The following is a 24210-nucleotide window of genomic DNA, read 5'->3' as shown; positions in this document are numbered from 1 at the left end:
CATCACCAGGCTAGATTTCTCCCTAACGGATCCGGGCTCACATGTGACCCGGTTTGCCCAGTGTCTCTGGGTCGAGACCTGAGAAATTTGGCTATTCGGTCTAGAGAGTTTCGCGGGCTCTGTGCTGACTTTGTTTTCTTGGACCTGGTCTGGCCTTGGGTGGCTAAAGCCCAGCGGTCATCAATTGTCCCTTTACCTCCTCAGCAGTTATTGCATAATTGATGATGGGGTAAATCCCAAGAACCCATTATGACCGCGCGGCCCGAGAACGGCTTCTATCAAAATGTCTCTTCTTCTCTTTACTGTTTTTAAAATTCAAAACTCCCAAATCTTCACATAACCCTTTCTTTCCTTCGGCTCTCTGCGCGCTCCATTACTCTCGTCTCCCAGCTGAAACCGTCTTCAAGATACGTTTCTCATACTACAATGGACAATCCCCGGGTATCCGATGTCATGAATTTAGAGTCTAATATCACTCCTTCTTCTCTCGCAAACTTCTTTTCTCGGAAGTACCTGGATACCCCTCTCTTTCGCATTCGGACTCCCCATCGCAATAAGAGGATTGTTCTTCCTGATTCTCCTCCCTCCGATTTAATCGACTCCCAAAAAGACCGTACCTTAGTTTTCTTTATCAAACAACGAGAGTTTGACTTAACCTTTCATTTTTCCCCTTTTTTTGTTAGTGTCTTCCGGTACTTTTGAATAATTCCTCGGATACTTACTCCTAATTCAGTCCTTTTTATGTGCTCATTTGAATCTGTAAGTCTGAATTGGGGTTTTACTCTCATAGCTCGTATGTTCTCTATCTTTGAAATAATAGTTTTATCAAATGTAATATTTAAAATTAATTATGATAATATATCAAATAGGAAAGCTAAAAATTTATAACTTTGTGGCTATAAAGTGAATATTTTAATATTATAATAATTATAAATTATCATTGTAAAATATTAATTAATTTTCTTAAATTGTAGCTCGTTAATATATATCATTATAAAGTTTATAGTTTTAAGTTATGATTGAGTATGAAATAGATTAACTGAAAAATAAGTTTAATGATAATATAATAAATTTATTTATATGATATGATTGAGTTAGGAATTTATACTCGAGTATCTGTCTTATAATAGAGCAATTAAATTAAAGATATTTTATACTATTTAGTAAAGTCTACATAGACAAATATTTCAAAGTCTATAATCAGTAGAGGCCAAGAAATTAATTTACTCCATGCCGCAACTCCCAGGTCTCATGAAATCTATGGCGTCATGGTAGCCAACAACAAGGTTATCTTCGAGTTCGACTCGGAGGTGTTGTTTTCTGCAGTGCAGCAAGGCCCTACTTTGCCAAACTGAGAATACAATCAACAGTAATTTTTTGTTTGATTTGAGAAGTAATGGGATCATCAGCTAATATCCCTGTTGTTGAGCTTCTTGCTCTGCTTATTCTACTTCAAAGCTTTTTATTCTGCTGCAGTGGAACTAATTTCCATGGAAGCTGTATCAATATTGAAAGAGAAACTCTTCTCAGGTTCAAGTCAAGCCTGGCCAACAGTTCAAACACATTGCCTTCATGGGTGGGAGATAACTGCTGCAGATGGGAAGGAGTTTCTTGCGACAACACAACCGGTCATGTCGTTGAGCTCGACCTTTTTATGCGCGGACTCGAGGGAAAGGTTTCCCTTCATCTTGGCAACCTTTCAAACTTGCAGCATCTTGAGCTTGGTTCCAATGGATTGGCATTCGACACCCTCTATTTTCCATCTTCTTTGAAATACTTAGACTTGGACGGCGTGCCCCTCAACAAGTGTGCCAATTGGTTGCAGTCAATAAACATGCTTCCTTCTCTACTGGAATTATATTTATCTTTTTGTGAGCTTTCCATCACAGGTCATGTTTCCCATGTCAATCTTACATCTCTTGAGGTTCTCAATCTTAGAGGGAACAACTTCAATTCCACAATCCCCAGCTGGTTATTTAATATTACCAACCTTCAGCATCTTGATCTGAGTTACAGTGCTTTCGGAGGCTCTCTTTCAACTCAGATTGGTAATCTTAATTCTCTTTCTTTCCTTGATCTGTCTTATAATTCTCTGGAAGGTAATATACCCAAAACGTTGAACAAGCTTTGCAATTTGAGTGAGCTACACTTGGAAACCAACAAGTTCAGCGGTGAGATATCTGGACCATTTGGCAACTCATCCAGTTGCATCCACAACAGTTTGGAGCATCTGTATCTTTCCAATAATTCATTTTCTGGCAGTCTTCCAAATAACTTGGGAGAGTTTAAACGCCTGAAAGTTCTTCAACTTTCTCACAACTTTTTCTGCGGCTCAATTCCTGTATCAATTGGACATCTTTGCAACCTACAAACACTAAATTTCAGTCAGAATTCATTGCATGGGGAAGTTACTGAACTTCACTTGTCAAAACTTGGAGCTTTGTCTGAGCTGGTTATGAGTGGGAATTCTTTAGTTTTTGATATTGATGCCAAATGGATACCTCCTTTTCAACTTTACTGGATTGACTTATCTTCTTGCAAACTAGGGCCTCGGTTTCCACAGTGGCTCAAAACACAGAAGAGAATTGTATATTTAGTGATGTCCAATGCAAGCATCTCAGATAGCATCCCTGATTGGTTTGAAAACATTTCTTCCACTATTGAAGGACTGGATCTATCTTATAATAAGCTCTTTGGAAGCTTGCTAAATTTAAGAAAAGTAGACACACTTGGTGATAGGTTCATATCACTGAAATTTAACAAGTTTGATTCTTTAGCCAATTTTCATACTAATGCAAGCATATTGGATCTCTCCAACAACTTGCTTCATGGCCAGATTTTCCCAGGAATATCAGCAAAATGATGCCAAGATTGCAATTTTTATCACTCTCCAACAACTATTTGAATGGTACAATTCTAGCTTCTTTATGCAAGATTGTATCTTTTAAAATTCTTATTCTTTCGAGAAATCGTCTGTCGGGAAGAATACCTTCATGTTTGGGAAATTTGAGAGATTTAACGGTGATTGATCTTTCATATAATATGCTGAGTGGCTATGTTCCAATGTCCTTGGGTTCTCAACACTTTATTGCTTCCCTGTGTCTGCAAAAAAAAAATCTTCAAGGGAAGATCCCAATGTCATTGAGGAATCTAGTGTACGTGGAGGCTCTTGATCTTATCATGAATGCTTTGGGTAACAGTTGCAATTAAGGCAAATCAACTGAAGAGAAAGTTTCCAAGAAACAAGTTTGAAGAGAATGCATGAGAAGGGTCAGTTCTCAATAGACCATTTTGATATACACATATATTTGAATGAATAATAATTCTCAATAGACCATTTTGAATTAATACTATATTCTTAATAAATAATATATAAATAAGCTTACAGCAATTGAAATAATAATTTTTGCTATCAATGAGTTTAATATAATATGTTTTTTGCAATATAATTACGAAAAAATAAATTTTGCATTAAAAAAGTTAAAAGCGAAATACAACTTTTTTATAAATTTTAAAATAATTATTATTACTTATTTTGAAATAAATGAAGTCAACATTGCTTTAATTTGTGTACCTTTGTTAATATTTGAACTTTATAACACTATAAATAATAGATTACTAGCGACGGAAAATTCCGTCACTGATAGTCTAAAATCCGTCACTGATATTTCATGGGCAGACTCAAATCCGTCGTCTAAAATAATATCGCTAAATGATAGATTTCTGTTTGCGACAAACTTTGTTCGTCGCTAAATCCATTGAAATTCTGAAATCATCCACTAACCTATTCGTTCTAATCTGTCAAAAAATAATTAGAGAAGAAAAATTTTTATCGAAAATATTAAGACCATTTTAATAAAAATCATCATAAATCTATCACTAATTCATTGAAATTCGATTGTAAAATTATTTATATTTTAAATAATATTTATTATCGTTAAAAAAATAAAATTATTTATAAAAATAAAATTATTTATATTTTAAATAATATTTATTATCGTTAAAAAAATAATTTTTTATTTTTATTTAAATTTGTATAATTAAATAATTTATAATTAAGAAATATATTTAATATAAATTAAATATAATTTATAATCATTATAATTCATATTCATACAGTTAGAAGTTTAGAATAAATATATAATACTTAACAATTTTCTTAAAGTTTAAAACTAATACATCAATTTACTGAACTATCTGATAAAGAAATAAAATCCATAGTTGTATTATATGGTGAAGATATTTTTTTATTCTTCAATAATTTAATCTGATTTTTGCTTGCTTTTATATTTATACTTGCATTTGTTATTGCATTTGTTCCATATTTTTTTTCATTTTGATCCGATTTTATTCTAATATTTATTCAACCTCATCTAAAAAAAATATAGTTTAAGAAAATCCTCTAGGATGAACACTGATGTGCATGAGAAAGAGGTAGTTGGAGTTTCCGACTTTACAATATTATAAGATCCAAAACTATAAATTCTCCCTTTACTGTTTTCAAAAATTTCAATCAATTTATTCGGATCAAAAGCAAACTACCTTTTATAATTGACATCCAAATTCTCAGCAAACTCTCTGAGTGCAAAAAGAAAACATAATAGATATTTTATTAATCATATAACATAACAAATAGAAAAATAATGTGATAATAATAAATAAGTAAAAATTAACTTGTATCAACTCATCTTAATTTTTCATCATTAAAGACATTTTGACTCTCTTTTATGTGAGTTACACGAAATATTTCAAGTTGAGTTATTTGCCCATCTAATTTTTTTAAAAAATAAATAACCACACAATATAAAATGCACGAATAATTTCTAATTATTTATATAAAAATAAAATTATATAAGTAAAAGTAAGAAATAATAAAGTTATATTGATCTATATAAAAATATTTTTTTAAAAAAAAAAAATGACCCTTTCTCTCTTTTAGTCAAAACAAACGCCTATCTAGTACCCACTACGATCCTTTTTTTAAATTTTTTCCATTTATTTAATTTTTTATTGGAAAAAATCTTCTTAATCAACTAAATTAATAAATTGAAACATAAATTTTGAAAGAAAAGTTCATAAAATATCATGTGATTCTTTTGAGTTTCAAAATACCAAATGATTTAGATTTTAGAAAATGCTTGAATTTGATTGCCAGTGGTCGATAATTGTAATACCCAACTAGATCCCGTCGTCAGAATTCCAACTTTCCGGCAGAATCCCCGTTGAAATCTGGAATCTCGGATGTCGGAACCTCCTAGAAGGGTAAGATATGTTTTTATAAAATGTTTTTATGTATTTTATGGTTTTAATGAAAGAAGAAAATTGAGTTTTGAAAGAAAACACTATGAAGGAAAAGTCCAGGTTCGGCCGCCGAACATGGTGCTCTTGCGGAGGCACCTTTGGCCCCCGAAGGTGGTCTGGCCAGCCACCTATAAAAGGGCCCATGTCCGAAAATGGGTGAGTTTTCTCTCTCCATTCTCGGGCATAGGTGAGATTTCGCCCTTCCATGGTAGATTTTATGTTTTCCCTTAAATCCTTCAAGTTTTGATGAGTTTTTCCTGATTTTTGAAGATTTTTGAGCTAAGATCAAGGTTTTGAAGTTTGGAGACCTCCGGAGACCTTTCCTCCTAATCTCCAAGCTTGGATCGCATCTCCTCTAGATCTTCAAGAGATAAGTGTAGATCCATACCTTTTTATATGTTTTAAGTAAGTTTTAAGAGGTTTTAAGGGTGTTCAATGCATGATTAGTGTAGATCTAAAATGTTAGGGTTATGTTAGTTTTATGATAAATGTGGTGCTATGTTGATGTTTGTTGGGGTTTAAACTAGTTTTATACCCCTATATGCTTGAAAATGTGTTTATGCATGCTTTAGAATAGTTGAATGTGTGTTGGAAGTTTGGGTGGCTGGATGGAGGATGGCAGAATCGGGTTCTATCACTTAGAAGGACCCAGGTTCAGCCGCTGAAGCAAGGTTCGGCCGCGCGAAACTGTCAGAGGAGGCAGCTTTGGCCACTTAAACTCGCCCCCAAAAGTTGGACTTTCGGCTCTGGAGGAGAGTTTCGGCCGCCGAACCTGCCCCCGAAGGTTAGTGACTTTCGGGTCTGTAGGGACCTTCGGCCGCCGAACATGCCGCCGAAAGTCTCATGCCCAGCCTTCCTTTGTCTGTTTTTTCATGCATGTTTGTGATGTTTTGGGGGGGTTTTTGGGGGAGATGTTTAGAGTCTTTATAAAGTATGTTTGGTTCCTCATTTGGGTTCACCTGTGTAGGATCGGACCTGAGAAACCAAGGAGGCCAGCAGTGAGTCAGCTGCTTCAGAGATCGTTTAGCATCAGCCAGAGGTGAGTAGAACTGAACCTTATATTTTAAAGTAACTAAAATCTTTAGCATAATCATGCATCACGAATGTCATGTTATATGATAGGTTGTTTGCATTATAATTCATGAATATGATGCGTTGCATTATTTGATGATGTTGTGGATGGATATTGGATGACCCACTAGCCCTCAATGTGATATGGCATGATACGATATGGAAGTCCAGGTGAGGCCCATTCTACGCCCTTGGCACAATTGGATATGTTATTGTTATGTTTAAGAGGAAGTCCTGAGGAGCTCCGTCGAGAGTCAGGCATTTATTGGATATGTAGAGGGTTTTTGGTGACAAGTCCATCCTTGATGTGTATTGTTTGTGTTGTGATGCATTTCATGAAAGCATACGTTTATTTAACTGTTTTATGGTTCTGCTCACTGGGCTTTACTAGCTCACCCCTTTCCCCTAACCCCCAGGTTTGCAGGAGCACAGGTAGCTGTGGAAGAGTCATCAGGTTGATGGTATAGTTTAATGTAATAGTTAGTAGTGGACATGTAATATGGTGTAATGTAATGATTTGAGGATTAATATTGTGCTTGACCCTATTGATAGTTGTAATCCCTGTTGTACATGATCTTTATGTAAATATTTTTAATAATGAGATATGTTGAACTAAACTTGATATATGAGATGTTTATCCTACTAGAGCATTTGATGAGGGCTCTAGTATGGAGTTTTTATGTATACAGTTATAATGCATGCACATATTAAGCTTGGTATATGGAAAGTTTAAGTTTTTATGAAAATGTATGATCATATATGAGATTTTATTAGATATACAGGAGGTATAGTAGGTTTGCAACGGGTCCCAGCGATCTTAAGTTGATCTGAATCTTAGCGCCGGTAGCGGTCCGGTTTCCGGGTTGTTACAATAATAATATCTACTAATGTGCTATATATATATATATATATATATATATATATTGATTATTTGGAGAATAAATTTTTAAATTTAGGCTTATTTTTCATACAAAATATTTTCTAACAAAAATTTTATTTTTTTATTATTTAATATTAATTTTAAAAATAAATATATATATAAATTATTAATACCATTTTCAAAAATATAGAAAAAAAAAAAGCTTCCTCAAACAGAAAGTCTTTTCCTTAAAATTACATAACTTTTCATTTCATGAAGAAATTTTTTTTTTAAACTAAATTTTTGAGTGCGTACGTGTCAAAAAATTTTAACAAATATTTTCTCTAAAAATAAAAGAAATTTTTTATATTTATTTTACTTATAAAAATAATTTCAATTTGCTGCTTGAAATCTATTTTTATAGAATTAATATACCAGTAAATTTTAATATAATGATTATTTAAATAATAAAGTAAAATCTTATGAATTAACTAAATAATGTTTAAATTTTATTATATATATGTTTAATATGGTGAGAAGTGCATTTGAGTAAATCTGAGAAATCTCAAATTTTACTTTTCAATCTCTAAATTTTTATTTAAAAAAATATTTAAATTTTATTAAATTTATTATAAATACCTTTAAAATAAAAACTTATGCCTTAATTTGAAATTTGATTCCAAAGGGATTACATAAATATTTCAAAATCAATAATCTATGGTGGCCAAGAAATTAATTTAACCCATGCTACACTCCCAAGTCTTGTGATAGAGTCCACGGAGCCATATTTGAATGCAACAATAAAATATTTTAAATTTCTTCAATAAATTATATGTTTTATTAATTTTAAAAATAATTAAAAAATATAATAAATTCATAATTTATAATCAATAATCTGTCTTATTAATTTGGAGAAAGACTGGCATATGTAGGGAACTATTTTATTTAATAATTTTTAAAAAAAGAAAGGAGGATACTTAATTTCTCTTTATTTGATTACTTTTTTTTTAAACGAAAATCAGAGATTGAAAGGTAGAATTTGAGATCTTTTAAATTTATTCAGATACATTTATTATCAAATTAAGTATAAAGTAAAATCTAAAATTTTTTAAATTTACTCAGATACTCTCACCACCAAACTAAACGTATAATATTTTATTTGATAAGTTTTCAAACAGTTTATTTTTGCGTTTAATAACTTAAAAAAAGACTATTAATAATTAATAAGTAATTTATCAACTGCTTTTTTAATTAATTTTAAATTTAGAGTTTTTTTTCATTAGCTGCTAATAAGTGATAAGACTTTATATTTTATTTTGATTATATTTTTTTAATATTTATTAATTATCAAATTTTTATATTAAAATAAATTTTTATTCTTATTATTAAATTATTTATAATTATAAAATAAATATAAATATTATAAAAATAACTTATATATGCATAAAAATAAAATTTATTTTATTGATAATCATATTTTAAAATTATATATATATTATATAGTAAATTATTAATTTTTATATACATTTTAATTATAAATAAATTATATAATATATATCCTTATTCAACAATTTACATTTAAATAATAAAAAATAGATTTTTTTATCAAATATTTTAGATATTTTAGCAGTAGTTAATAATTAATTATTAATCATTCGCTATCAACATGAACTACTAATTATCTACAATCAACCATTAACCGTATCAAACGGTTCAACTAAAATAAAAGTGTAAAGAAATACAACATAAAATCTTATTAATCTAATTATTAAATTTATAATACTCTAATTTTAGCCTTAGTTTCCTTTATCTGTAATTACACTTTCTTTTATTAATTTACTTTTATCTAAATTATTATATTTATCCATTAAAAAAAATTATAAATTTAAAAAAATAAAATAAAATAAATAAAAGCTTTAGTTCTGAGAAAAGTTTCGAAATCAGAACCTTTTTTTTTTTCATTCTCCCGAGAAGAACAGAGCTTTGCTCCACTATTTATAAAATAAAAAAAAAATTTCCTTTTCAATCCAAATCTTCTCTTTCTAATAAACTTCTAAAATTTTCAATCTTTAATAAAAAAATTCAATATTTTTTTACAAAAATTTTAATATTTAGATAAATCCCATTTATTTAAATTATTACAATTTAATTTATTTTTTTACTATTAAATAATAATTTAAAAATTAAAAAAAAATAATTAGATCAATTAATAAAATTCTATTTTTAAGATTAATAATTTTTATAAGTTAATCTAAATAATATTCATAATAATTTATTAAATATTTTTTAATCTGTATAATTTTGAGAGTTCTAATTTTATCAAAATATTGATGAATTTTTCTTAAAAAATTATATATACATTTAGTATTTAAAATTCACATTTTATATCTAAATCCTACAATATTTATTTGTTACTTTTTTTTTTAATTCTAGGTGAAAAATTTTAATAGAGAATCCAGCTTACCTTATAGATAATAGTGAAATTCATACATTCTAAACTTATTTTGTCGATAAGCGGATAAATATATAACATTGATATTTTTTAAAAAATATATATATATATATTTATATATATATTATTTTATTTATTTAAAATAAAAATAAATAAAATAAATTCATATTTTTTAATTAATAAAAATAAAATTTAAATTACACTCGAAAAAATAGCCGATTACACTCCATATATTCACTAAATAGATAATTTATTTTCAGTTTAGCATATATTTATATTGTTTTTAGAACAAAACTTATATATATACAACCTTAAAGACGTATTCATATGACCAATATTTTATTTGTTCTTGAGCCAACATTTTCATCATAAAGTCTAAAATGTCAGCATTACTCTCATATTATTATTATTTATTTTATTTATTATATTTATGATTTTGTATTCATTATTCCATCAATGATTTCTTAGCAAAATATTTATTCAGCTTAATTTATATTAATTGAATTAAATTATATTTATTCACTTGAATTATTTAAAATTAATATTTAATACTATTAACTATTTAAATTTTATCTATTTTTTTTTGCTATTTATTTAACTGCTCGGTCTATTTTTAATTTAATATTTAATACTACTAAATATTTAAATTTTTTTATTCTCTTTTATTATTTATTTATCTACTCACTGAGTAAATTATACTCACACTTATATTTTTAATATTATAAATTTCTTTGGGTGATACACTCTTAGCACTTCATCATAATCTAGTAAAAGTCAAGTTAATTTTAAATTATTTGTTTTGTAATTTTTTTATAATTTTGAAACATAATATATAAATTATATGTTTAACATAATGAATATATTTTTATTAATGTATATATATAATCTTGTTATTTTTTTGGAGAGAATAAAAAATAATGATGTAAATATATTATGAATTAATTAAATCAGTTTTTTTTTTATATTTTTATATTTTAAAATTGTGACAGATTGTACATATTTATTTATAATTAGGAGAAATTCTTTTGGTTTTGTTTGAGTTTGAGAAAGTGGGTGTGATAAAGATAATATTTTTTTATTTAATTTATTTTTTTATTATTGACCGTCGAAATCGTGCATTGAATTGAGCAGATCGTTTTTTTTTTTAATTTTTAATATTTATAATTTTAAAAAATTTGGAAAATCTTATAATAAATTATTTTTATACAAAGTGAAAACATATATATTTATCAAATACATTTACTTAATATTAATTATTTTAGAAAAATCATAATTATTTCTAAATTTTGACATTTTAATAAATATTGAAACAATTTTAAATAATTTAGTTCAGGCTTATCAAAATGTTCCTAGAATCTCTATTTTTTTTTCAAATTGTAATTTTTTAATAAAAAATTATATATTTTGCAATTTGAATAAAATGAATTGAATTTAAAGAATCTTTTTATAAATAAATTTTTAATAATTAAAGTTTGTGTAATATCTGCAATTTAAGTTTACCTTCAAATTTACTATAGAATAGGCTTTTACTATTTCAGGAAATTAGACAGAAATTGAATTTTGCTTTAATTGGGATTTTGCTACCAAAGGCATTCGTTGAATTTCAATCTTATATACTCAAGTTTATTTATTAATCCACAATATATCAATTTAATTAAGTAATTGAAATTTTGTACCATGAAAACTAGAGAAGAAACTTTAAATAATTTGACTAAAGCTATAATTTTTATGTAATTTTTAAAAGAGATCTCAATTATCCTTGTTTATTTATTTTAATTTTATGTGATTGTATTACGTATTCATGGTTGGAGTTCTCCTGCAATTAGTAGAGCATAATGTAATTAGATGTAATCCTACATGCTCAAGAATAGTGTAGATTTTATATTGTTGTTGTCCAAAATGATCGGACAAACTTTTGCATTAGAGTTTTAGAAACTTTTTAGGATTTACTCGTTCTTCATTCACCAGAAGCTATTGCTTTAAGAGAGACCCTTTTCTAATTTAAACAACTTAACGTGCAAAAAGTTGATTTTAAAATAAAACTCCAGTTTGTTTTAAAGACGTATCCATTAGATTTTACTTTGAATTCGATAACAAGTTAATGTGGTTGTTCATATGCTATCTGGAGTAGTTATATATTACGCTAGTTACACCAAGTGATTTGTTCTTTTTAATGATATTTTATCTGTTTTAATTTCTGAGCATTCTTATATATTGTTTATTAATTGAAAATAATGTTTTCAGTTATTGTTTTATTTGATTTTTTGAGTTTAAAAAAATTATAAATTAATTAAAAATTTTAAAAAAATCACAAATGAAAAAAAAAAATTTAAATTCTGATAATATCGTCTCAACAAAATTGACAGCAATTGAATTAATAATCTGTGCTTCAATTGGAAATTTGGTACCAAAGGCACTGGATGACTCAAAATTCCAAGTCTAAAGAGATGAGTCTTTCAAAGTCAATAATCTGTGGTGGGCAAGAAATTAATTTAACCCATGCTACACTCCCAAGTCTTGTGATGGGGGAGGAGACTTTCATATTTGAATGCAATAATAAAACATTTTAAATTTCTTCAATAGATTATATATTTTATATTATAAAAAATGGTAATTACCCTTATAAAAAGATCATTTTATGAAAAAATATATTAAAATTTGTAAATTAGTTACAAAATAAGCATATAAATATTATAGATTTAATTTCTAAAATCTGCTAGAGTGTTTGTTTTTTAATTGAGAAGTTATGGGAACATCAACTGCCAATGTTGTTGAGATTCTTGCCTTGCTCATTCTACTTCAAAGCGTTTCCTCCTTCTGCAATGGAGATAATTTCAATGGAAGCTGTATCAAGACTGAAAGAGAAGCTCTTGTGAAGTTCAAGTCAAGCCTCGTCGACAATTCAAACTCGTTGCCTTCATGGGTGGGAGATGCCTGCTGCAGATGGGACGGAGTCACTTGCGATGACATAACCGGTCATGTAGTTAACCTCGTTCTTTCTTGGACGTCCATCAGGGGAAACATTTCCCTTCATCTTGGAAATCTTTCAAACTTGCAGTATCTTGATCTCAGTTTGAATCCTTCATTGGCAATCCACAGCCTCCATTTTCCATCTTCTTTGAAATACTTGAACTTGACCTATGTGCTCCTGGACAAGTGTGAAAATTGGTTGCAGTCAATAAACATGCTTCCTTCTTTACTAGAATTACAATTGAGGTATTGTGAGCTTTCCATCATTGGTGATGTTTCACATGTCAATTTTACATCTCTTGAGGTTCTCGACCTTGAATCGAACAACTTCCATTCCACAATCCCTAGCTGGTTATATAATATTACCAAACTTCAAAATCTTGTTCTACAAGATAATGCTTTCCGAGGGTCTCTTTCCACTGATATCAGTAATCTTAATTCTCTTGCTTCCCTTGATGCGGATTTTAATTCTTTAGAAGGCAACATACCCAACACGTTGAACAGGCTTTGCAATTTGATTGAGCTACACTTGGGTTACAACAAGTTCAGCGGGGAGATTTCTGGAACTTTTGGCAACTCATCCGGTTGCATCAAGAACAGTTTAGAGACTCTGATTCTTTTAAACAATTCCTTTTCTGGTAGTATTCCAGATAATTTGGGACAATTTAAACGCCTGAAAGAGCTTTCTTTTTCTGAAAACTCTTTCTGGGGTTCAATTCCTGTATCCATTGGACAGCTTTACAACCTTGAAATACTAGATTTCAGTAAGAATTCATTGCATGGGAAAGTTTCTGAACTTCACTTGTTAAACCTGAGAAGCTTGTTTGAGTTGAGTATGGATGGGAATTCTTTAGTTTTTGATATAGATCCCGAATGGATACCTCCTTTTCAACTTTCCTGGATTCATTTATCATCTTGTGAAGTAGGGCCTTTTCCACAGTGGCTCAGAACACAAAAGAGCATTAGATTTTTAGACATGTCTAATGCAAGCATCTCAGATAACATCCCTGACTGGTTTGAAAATATTTCTTCCAATATTGTATCATTGGATTTATCTTATAATCAGTTGTTTGGGACCTTGCCAACTTTCAGAAAACTGAACACAACTTATGCTAACGAATATAGGATCATATTGTTGAAATCTAACCAGTTTGATGGTTTTTTAACCCGTTCTCAGTTTGATGCAACCATATTGGATATCTCCAACAACTTGCTCCACGGCCAGATTCCCCAGAATATCAGTGATATGATGCCAAGTCTGCGACACTTATCCCTCTCCAACAACTACTTGAATGGTACCGTTCCAGCTACTTTATGCAGGATTGAATCTTTACAAATTCTTGATCTTTCGAATAATCAGCTATCAGGAAGAATACCTTCATGTTGGGGAAATTTGACAAGTTTAACTGTGATTGATTTTTCAAGTAATATGCTGAGTGGTGATGTTCCAATGTCCTTGGGTTCTCAAGAGTCGCTTGTTTCCCTGCATCTGCAAAACAATACTCTGCAAGGAAAGATCCCAATGTCATTAAGGAATCTAGAATCCTTGGAGACTCTTGATCTTAGCATGAATTCTTTTGATGGTTTTATTCCTTCATGGATAGGTGAGAGCCTATCTTCTCTGAAAGTACTGAGTGTTCACTCCAATAAATTTGAAGGTGAGATTCCTCTGCAGCTTTGCTACCTTGCTTCTCTTCGCATATTGAACTTGGCAAATAACGTGATGACTGGAACCATACCTAATTGTTTTGGCAATTTTACTGCAATTGCTATGCATGAGCAGAAAGGGCAGTGGGACTATTACACTAATGCTGATCCCATTTTTGGATTTGCAAGAGCTAGCTATGGTGAGAATGTGCAGGTTTATGTCAAAGGAATGGAGCTTGAATATAGTATAACACTTCGATTTCTGTATTCCATTGACCTTTCAGGAAATAACTTTGTTGGAGAAATTCCCCAGGAGTTGATGAATCTTTCAGGTCTACAGAACCTGAATCTATCTACAAACAAATTGGATGGACATATCCCTTGGAACATTGGCAAGTTAAGCTCACTAGAATCACTTGACTTGTCTGAAAATGAACTTTCTGGCTCTATTCCATTCAGCATTTCTGATTTGAACTTTTTAAGTCACTTGAATTTGTCATTCAATCACTTATCTGGACGAATTCCAACGGGAAACCAACTTCAGACTTTGGATGACAAATCCATCTACATCGGCAACGATGGACTTTGTGGACCTCCATTGAATAACTGTTCAAATGATGCAGATGAATTGCCTAAAGGTCATGAAAAAGGTAGCACTACGAGAAAAGATGACTCTGAAATGGTTTGGTTCTACAGTGGTATGGGAATGGGATTTGCGGCTGGATTTGTTGGAGTTTGTAGCATCTTGTACTTCAACGACTCATGGAGGTGTGCTTGGTTTGGGTTAGTTGACAGAGTCTACAACAAGCTTTGGGTAACAATTGCAATCAAGGCAAATCAAGTGAAGAGAAAGTTTCTCAGAAACAAATTAGAAGGAAATGCATGAGAAGGTTAGTTCTTTCTATTTAATCACTCATAATTCATGGATGCTTTATTAATGTTGTTAGAGATGCAAATTGACAGAAATTTCAATTAATGTTATTAATGTTAATTGTTGATGATAGTGTTCAATGTAGGATTCAAGGTTGTTTGAGATTGCAGCAGATGTTAAGCTAAATTTAAATAAAGACCCTCCTCCATTCGAGGTTTGAAGTTTGGAAGGCTGGAAGATTTTCTTTAAAGGGATGTGTTTTTGTGTGATTGTTTCCAGGATTTGATATTCTTGAGCTTTTTTAAAAATAATTCCTATATTAATAACTTTAAATTTTATGTACAATAACTTTAAATTGCTATAAAATAATAAAAAATTGCCAACTAAAAAAAATCATACGAATTTTAATATAAAAATCGACAATTTTTATATATCTAATAATTTCTAACAACCAAACCCAGTTTTAGCATTTTTTGCAATTTCTTTTTTCCTCTCTGAATTTTCCAACCTTGTGCCACGCACGTGATCCAGCATGAAAATAATCAATTGGCTGGAAATTAAATCCCTCTGTCAACCAACGTCATCTTATATTATTTCACATGTTTGGTCTTTGCTGCTCCTTCTCCTCCGACGCTGTTTGCTTACAAGGAATTACAGGCGCCGGAAGTGCGTCTTCTCCCGCAGCCAAAGAATTGACGATGGGTATAATTACCAAAATCGACCTCACGGCTGCAATTACTAATGTGGTTCCAAACACAAGAAAAGCAATGGAAGCATACAGAAATTCCTCCGGCCCCCACAAGACTCGCTCTTGTTTTTGAATTGCACAGAATATTTCAAATTGAGTTAGTTGTTTATCTAATTTTTTTTATTTAAAAAAAAAATCACACAATATAAAATATATAAATAATTTTTAATTATTTATATAAAAATAAAATTATATAAATAAGAATAAAAAATAATAAAATTATATCGATATATATCAAATTATACCAAGTTTTTTTTTATATTTATTTTATTTATAAAAATAATTTCAATTTGCTGCTTTAAATCCATTTTTATAAAAGTGGTATATCAGTAAATTTTAATATAATGATTATTTAAATAATAAAGTAAAATCTCATGAATTAACTAAATTAATGTTTAAATTTTATTATATCTTAAATACTATATTATAAATACCTTTAAAATAAAAACTTATGACTTCGTTGGAACTTCGATTCCAAAGGGATTACATAAATATTTCAAAGTCAATAATCTGTGGTGGGCAAGAAAGTAATTTAACCCATGCTACACTCCCAAGTCTTGTGATGGAGGAGGAGACTTTCATATTTGAATGCATTAATAAAACATTTTAAATTTCTTCAATAAATTATATATTTTTATTAATTTTAAAAATAATTAAAAAATATAACAAATTCATAATTCATAATCAATAATCTTTCTTATTAATCAGTAATTTTTTTTTTTAACAAAAGTACTTATTTCCTTTTTATTTTCTTTTACAGGTTAGAACTTAAAAGAGTATTTGGTTTATTTTTTACTTTTTTTCATCCGTACAGATAATTAGAAGTGAATATTCAGTCGATTCAGTTAACCGAATAAATCAAAAATTGAAATTTTATTATTTATAAAATTTAAACTAAATCAATTTTAATAAAAAATCGAATCAAATTGAATCGGTCTGATTCAATTTGATTTAATTCAGTTTGATCGATTTAAATTTTTAATAAATTTTTTATTTTTTACTGTATTTTAAAATTTAATTAGAATATTTTAATTTTAATATATTCTAATTTCTGTATATTATTGAAAATAATATATTATTATTACTAATTAGTTCAATTTAAATTTTTTTATTTTTTTAATTAAAATTGAATTAAATTAAAATAATTAAAATTTTTTAAATTAAAAATTAAATTGAAATAAAAAAAATTAAATTAAAATTTTAAATTAATTCAATTCAATCAATTTTTTTTATTTGAATCGAATCCTACTCACTCTACAGATAACTTTCTACTAATAATTCATCAGTTTCCAAACAGTTTATTTTTTCGTTTAATAACTTAAAAACAAGACTATTAATAATGGATAAGTAGTTTATCAACAGCCTTTTTAATTAATTTTAAATTTATAATTTTTTCTCATTAGCCGTTAATACGTGATGAGACTTTATATTTTATTTTGATTATATTATTTTTTTAAATATTTATTAATTATCAAATTTTTATATTAAAATAAATTTTAATTTATATTATTAAAATATTTATAATTATAAAATAAATATAAATATTATAAAAATAACTTATATATGCATAAAAATAAAATTTATTTTATTGATAATCATATTTTAAAATTATATATATATATTATAATAAATTGTTAATTTTTCTATACATTTTAATTATAAATAAATTATATAATATATATCCTTATTCATCAATTTACATTTAAATAATAAAAAATAAATTTTTTTTATTAAATATTTTAGATATTTTAACCTTAAGTAATAATTAGCTATTAATCATTCGCTATCAACATCGGCTACTAATTATCAATGATCAACTATATCAAACGATTTATCTTAAACTAAGATAAAATGTCAAAAAATACAACGTAAAATCTTATTAATCTAATTTATTAAATTAATAATACTCTGAAAGAAAAATTAAATTTATGAATTTAAAAAAATATATATATATAATAAATAAAAGTTTTGATTTCGGAAAGGATTCAGAAACCAGAGCTTTTTTTTTTCTTCTTTCCAAAAAAACAGAATTTTGCTATACTATTTATAAAAAGAAAAAAAAAATTTCAATCTAAATCTTATTATTGTCAATCCAATCAATCTATAAACTTTCAAAATAAATTTTATTTTCATTTATTCAGATTATTATGATTTAATTTATTTTCTCATGATTTTATAATTTAATAATGAAAAAAAAAAGTAAATTTTAGTCATATCAATTAATAAAATTCTATTTTTAGAATTAATAATTTTTATAAATTGATCTAAATAATATTCATAATATTTTAGTCTGTATAATTTTAAAAATTCTAGTTATACCGAAATATTAATAAATTTTTTTAAATATATATATATATATATATATAATACTAAAATTTACATTTCACATTTTATATTTTCATTTTACAATATTTATTTATCACTTAAAATATATTTATTTTTCTTGATCAGGTTCCGGTATACATAATAGGATGTGTTTTCTAAACTTATTTTGCCGTCATTAATATAAGCGGATAAATATATAATATTGATATTTTATATATATATATGTGAGAATGGATAAAATAAATTTGTATTTTTTGAATTAATAAAAATAAAATTTAAAGTAAGGCTGAATAAATAATCGATTATACTATGTAGATAACACCCTGATGATAGGTGATTTATTTTCAGTTTAGCATATATTTATATTATCTTTGAAACACGTAATATAATATAGGCGTATGTAAGGTGGTCATCCTTACTCTGCATATGATCAGTATTTTATTTGCTTTTGAACCAACATTTTAATCATAGAGTTTAAAATGCCAACATTGCCCTCATACTATTATTATTTTATTTTAACACACTTAAAATGCCAACATTATCTACAGGAAGTATGAAACATATTATGAGTATATGTAGATTTTATGTATCACATTTATGATTTTATATTCATTATTTCAGCAACAATATCTTAGCAAAATGTTTATTCAGTTTAATTTATATTAATTGAATTAAATTATATTTATCTATTTTCATGTGTTATTTATTTAAATTATACTCATTCTTATATTTTTAATATTATAATTTCTTTGGGTGATCCATTCTTAGCACTCCATCAGAGTCTAGTGTAGGTCGGCTCAATCCTAAATTCTTTATAATTTTAGAAGATAATATATAGATTATATGCTCAGACCAATGAATATATTTTAATTGATGTATATATATAATCTTTTGATTCTCATAGAGGAAATAGAAAATAGTGTTGCAAATATATTATGAATTAATTATACTAGTCACCCGTCATCTCTTTCATATTTTTATATTTTAAAATTATAACAGGTTATATGTATTAATTACAAGTATAATTAAGAGAAATTCTGTCAATTTTTTGAATTTTATCCGTGCTTAGAATATTTTTTTATCTGATTATTTTTTTATTAGTTACCATCGAACCCGCACAATGCGCAGATATTTTTTTTATAATTTTTAATAATTATAATTTTTAAAACTTTGGAAAATCTTATAATAAATTATTTTTATACAAAGTGAAAACATATATATTTATCAAATATATTTACTTAATGTAATACCCGGCTAAACTCCGGTATCGGAATTCCTACCGTCCGGCAGAATCTCGGATGTCGGAAACCTCTAGAAGGGTAAAATATGTTTTTATAAAATGTTTTTATGTATTTTAAGGTTTTAAATAAGAAAGAAATTGAGTTTTTGAAAGAAAAGTGCCTTGGAAGGAAATTCATGTTCGGCCGCCGAACATGGTGCAGTTTAGGGAGCACCTTTGGCCCCCGAAGGTGGTCTGGCCAGCCACCTATAAAAGGCTTCATGTCAGAAAATGGATGAGTTTTCTTCTCTATTTTCGGGCAAAGGTGAGTCTATGCCCTTCAATGGTTAGTTTTGATGTTTTCCTACAATTATTCATATTTTTTATGAGTTTTAACTTGGTTTTGAAGATTTTTAAGCAAAGATTGAAGTTTGGAAGCTTGGAGACCTTCAGAACTCGTTTTTCCCAAATCTCCAAGTTGGGTCATGCCTTCTCTCGATCTTCAAGAGGTAAGCGTTGATCCTCACCTCTTTTTATGTTTTAAGTAAGTTTTGAAAGGTTTTAAGGGGGTTTAGTGCATGATTAGAGTAGATGTAAAAGGTTAGGGTTTATGTTAGTTAAATGGTAAAAGTATGTTAAATGTGTTGCTATGTTGATGTTTGTTGGGGTTTAGACTAGTTTGAGACCCCTATATGCTTGAATACATGTTTGTGCATGCTGGTGAGTGTTGTGAACGAGTTTGGAGGGTTTGGGAGGCAAATGTGCATGAGAGGCTTGAGTTCTCCCTTTCTGGAAGAACTCAGGTTCGGCTACCGAAGCCATGTTCGGCCGCCGAACCTGCCTATGGTGGCATGTTTTGGCTGCCTAAACTCGCCCTCGAAAGTTGGACTTTCGGCTCTGGAGGGGAGTTTCGGCTGCCGAACCTGCCGCCGAAAGTGCATTAGTTTCGGATCTGGAAGGAACTTTCGACCGCCGAAGGTGCCGCCGAAAGTCCCCTATCCAGCCTTCCTTTGCTTGTTTTGCATGCATGTTTTGTGATGTTTTAGGGGGTTTTTGGGGAGTTGTCTATAGTCATGTTAGTGTATGTTTGGCACCTCATTCGAGTCCACTTTTGTAGGATCAGACCCGAGAAACCGATGAGGCCCACAGTGTTAGCTATTCAGAGTCAGCCAGAGGTGAGTAGAATTGAACTTTATATTTTAAAGCAACTGAATTTCGAGCATGATCCATGCATCATGAATGCCATGTTATGTATTAGGTTGTTTGCATTAGAATTCACGAATATGTTGCATTGCATAATATGATGTTGATGTGGATGGATATTGGATTACCCACTAGCCCTCGAGCAGGTTATGATACGATACGGTATGGAAGTCTAGTGAGGCCCATTCTACGCCCCTGGCACGATATTAAAGAAAGACCAGTGAGGCCCATTCTACGCCCCTGGCACATTGGTTATGTTATGTTATGTTATGTTATGTTAAGAGAAAGACCAGTGAGGCCCATTCTACGCCCCTGGCACATTGGTTATGTTATGTTATGTTATGTTATGTTAAAAGAAAGACCAGTGAGGCCCATTCTACGCCTCTGGCACAATTGGATATGTAGAGGGTTATTGGTGACAAGTCCATCCTTGATGTGAATTATTTGTGATGTGATGCATTTCATGAAAGCATGTGTTTTATATATTGTTTTATGGTTCTGCTCACTGGGCTTTTTAGCTCACCCCTCTCCCTTAACCCCCAGGCTTGCAGGTTCAGGATAGACCGGGAAGTCTTCAAGGTTGAAGTGATGTCTATGTAATAGTTAGTAGTGGACATGTAATGTATATGATGTTAAGTAATGTAAAGAAAGGAATTGAGAATTAGTATTGTGCTTGGCCCTAATGTTTATGGTTATCCCTTTGTACATGATCTTTAAATGAAATATTTTTATGATGAGAAATGATGAACCAAGCTTGATGTATGTTATGTTAACCCACTAGAGCATTTGATGAGGGCTCTAGTATGGGGTTTTATGTTTATAGTTATGATGCATGCACATGTCAAGTTTGGTATATGGAAAGTTTTAAATTTTTTAATGTATGATCATGTATGGGATGTTATCAGGTATGACAGGATGTATGTAAGGCTTGCTACGGGTCCCGGCTGTAATACCCGGCTAGAGTCTGGCATCGGAATTCCTGCCGTCCGGTGGAATTCCGGGTGTCGGAACTCTCTAGAAAGGTAAAGGGTATGTTTTTATAAGTGTTTTTACTGAGTTTTAATGTTTTAAAGCTTAAAAGAAATGAGTTTTTGAAAGAAAAGCACCAAGGGAGAAATGCCAAGGTTCAGCCGCCGAAGGTGACTTTCGGCTGCCGAACATGCATGGCTTTCGGGTTTCACGTTCGGCCGCCGTAGTTGGTTTGGCCAGCCACCTATAAAAGGCCCTAGGTCGGTCAAATGGATAAGTTTGCTTTCCATTTCTCCAGACCCAGGTGAGACCATGATCTTCCTTGGGTGAGTTTTCATGTTTTCTCAAATCTTCCATGGTTTTGATGAGTTTTTATGTGGTTTTGAAGTTTTTGAGCAAAAGAGCAAAGTTTGGAAGCTTGGAGACTTTGAGAGAGGATTTCTTCATATCTCCACGTTGGGATCGTTTATTCTCTTATTTGGAAGAGGTAAGTGAAGATCCTGAACTTTCTTTCTTGATTTTTGAAGGTTTTATAGGAGTTTATGGTGGATATGCATGTTTAGGTTAAGTTGAGGTTTTTGATGATTTTGTGTATAAGCATGTTTAAGTGTTGTTTTGATATGTTTGTTGGGGTTATAAGTTAGTTTTAGACCCTTTATGCATGATATAAGGTATGTGCTAGTTGGGAGTAGTTGATTGCATGTTTGGGTAAGTTTGGGGGAGAGTTTGCATGAAGCAGAGCAGGGTTCTGCCCTTCGAGCAAAACTAGGTTCGGCCGCCGAAGGAAGGTTCGGCCGCCGAACGTGCTAAGGAGGTAGTTTCGGCTGCCTAAGCTTGCCTCCGAAAATTGGGACTTTCGTCTCTGGAGGGAAGGTTCGGCCATCGAAAGTGCCGTCGAAAGTACCCGAGTTTCGTCTCTGGACGAGACTTTCGGCTGCCGAAGGTGCCGCCGAACATGCATGAGTTTCGTCTCTGGAGGGGGGTTTCGGCCGCCGAACCTGCTGCCGAAAGTGCCCTGTCCAGTCTTCTTTTGCATGTTTTATGTGATAGTTTTAGGATGTTTTAGAGGGCTTTTGGGGAGTTTTATAGAGTTGTCCTTGAGTTAGTTTGGTCCCTCATTTGAGTCCACCTGTGTAGGAACGGACCAGAGGAACCAGGGAGATCAGCAGTGAGCACTGCTTCAGAACCTGCAGAGTCAGTTCAGAGTCAGCCAGAGGTGAGTGGAACTAAACTTAACTATTTTAATATGAGAAATCAAATGCTTTTAGCATATTTCACGCATCATGATTATGCAGTAGGTTGATTGCATTAGAATACACGAATATGTTGCATTGCATCCTATGTTGTTGATGTGGGTGAATTCTGGATGATCCAATAGTCCCTGAGAGCCGGTGGCCTACCTCTACGCCTTGGCATAGACGAGAAAGGTCGGGTGCCTACCTCTACGCCCTGACACAGGTGTTATATACACATATATATATACGAGATAGACCGGGTGCCTACCTCTACACCCTGGTACAGAGACGATGCTGGGACTAGTTGGTGACAGGATTACCCTTGATGTGGCTTGTTTGTGACGTGATGCACTTCATGAGATCATGTTTTAATATCATATTTTATAGTTCGGCTCATTGGGCTAGTATAGCTCATCCCACTCCCTTAACCCTAGTTTTGCAGGTTCAGAGTCTAGAGGGAAGTCAGCAGGGTACAGAAGAGTAAAGTGATATGTAATAGCTAGTCTGGACATGTAATTATAAAGAGATAGTTTATGTTGTACAGTGTATAGAATGGTGCTTGTCTTATAAGAGTTGTAACCCTTTTGTATACATGATCTTTTTATGTAAATGTTTTACTTGATGTGTTTGAAAAACCAGGCTTAACATAGTACGAGTTTAACCGCCTAGAGCAAAGATGAGAGCTCTGGCAGGGGTTTTATAGTACAGAGTTAGTGCATGCACAGGTTGAGCCTTGGTACAAAGGAAAGTTTTAATTTTTACAGAAAATGTATGATCATGTATGGGTTTCTACAGGTACACAGAGTTTACAGTAGGCTTGCTACAGGTCCCGGCGGCCTTAAGCCGATCTGGATCCTAGCGCCGGTAGCGGTCCGGTTTTTGGGTCGTTACAGATTGGTATCAGAGTCCTAGGTTCATATGGTCGGACCTAGAGAGTGCCGGGCTCATAGATGTTATAGAAGGGCAAGCACAATAGGAAAAATCATGTCCACTAGGATAGGATATAGAGTCTTGTCTAAATGATGATGTGAAATGCCATGATTATATGCATGTGCATTAATGATATGCTATGTATGTGTAGGTTCATGTGTTTCCACATGAACCATATGATGCTAATGTTTTGTGCTATGTGATGTTGTGTTTTAGAAAACAGAATGAGAGGCACTCGTCGATCTGCACGATTGACTGAAGTACCACCAGAGAATGAGGGCATGGATGCCCACCCCCCTGCTTTGCCAAGAGCAATGTCTTGCCGTTCTAGTAGAGAAAGAACATCAAGGGCTACAAGGTCTTTTGATGCTAGCAGAAGGGGAACAGATCAGGGTGGGAGATCTTCAGAT

At 30.5% G+C, this 24210-nt stretch overlaps 2 protein-coding genes across 3 annotated transcripts; both read left to right on the top strand.

Moving 5' to 3' along the window:
- The first annotated feature begins 1396 nt into the window (after window positions 1-1396).
- On the top strand, window positions 1397-2863 carry LOC122721390 (receptor-like protein EIX2). Its single transcript, XM_043949162.1, has one exon. The coding sequence runs from the start codon at window positions 1397-1399 to the stop codon at window positions 2861-2863; it is 1467 nt and encodes a 488-aa protein (XP_043805097.1).
- Window positions 2864-12378: 9515 nt separating this feature from the next.
- On the top strand, window positions 12379-15449 carry LOC122724909 (receptor-like protein EIX1). 2 transcript variants are annotated; one of them, XM_043961105.1, is made up of 3 exons: window positions 12379-15190; window positions 15317-15324; window positions 15386-15423. In XM_043961105.1, exon 1 carries the CDS (start codon window positions 12430-12432, stop codon window positions 15184-15186), a length of 2757 nt encoding a protein of 918 aa, XP_043817040.1. In that variant the 5' UTR covers window positions 12379-12429; the 3' UTR covers window positions 15187-15190; window positions 15317-15324; window positions 15386-15423. The 2 variants fall into 2 exon arrangements, with proteins under 2 accessions (XP_043817040.1, XP_043817034.1); XM_043961099.1 differs by having other exon boundaries at window positions 15317-15449.
- The last annotated feature ends 8761 nt before the right edge of the window (window positions 15450-24210 follow it).

The sequence above is a fragment of the Manihot esculenta genome, chromosome 1 (genome assembly GCF_001659605.2).
Source record: "Manihot esculenta cultivar AM560-2 chromosome 1, M.esculenta_v8, whole genome shotgun sequence".
In the NCBI taxonomy this organism is placed as follows: Eukaryota; Viridiplantae; Streptophyta; class Magnoliopsida; order Malpighiales; family Euphorbiaceae; genus Manihot; species Manihot esculenta.
The sequence above is the reverse complement of the archived record's forward strand: the minus strand, read 5'-3'. Positions and strand labels throughout refer to the sequence as shown.

Bases quoted from the DNA above. Each gene is read 5' to 3' on its own strand.
- LOC122721390 (XM_043949162.1), top strand. From the start codon at position 1,397: ATGGGATCATCAGCTAATATCCCTGTTGTTGAGCTTCTTGCTCTGCTT.
- LOC122724909 (XM_043961099.1), top strand. From the start codon at position 12,430: ATGGGAACATCAACTGCCAATGTTGTTGAGATTCTTGCCTTGCTCATT.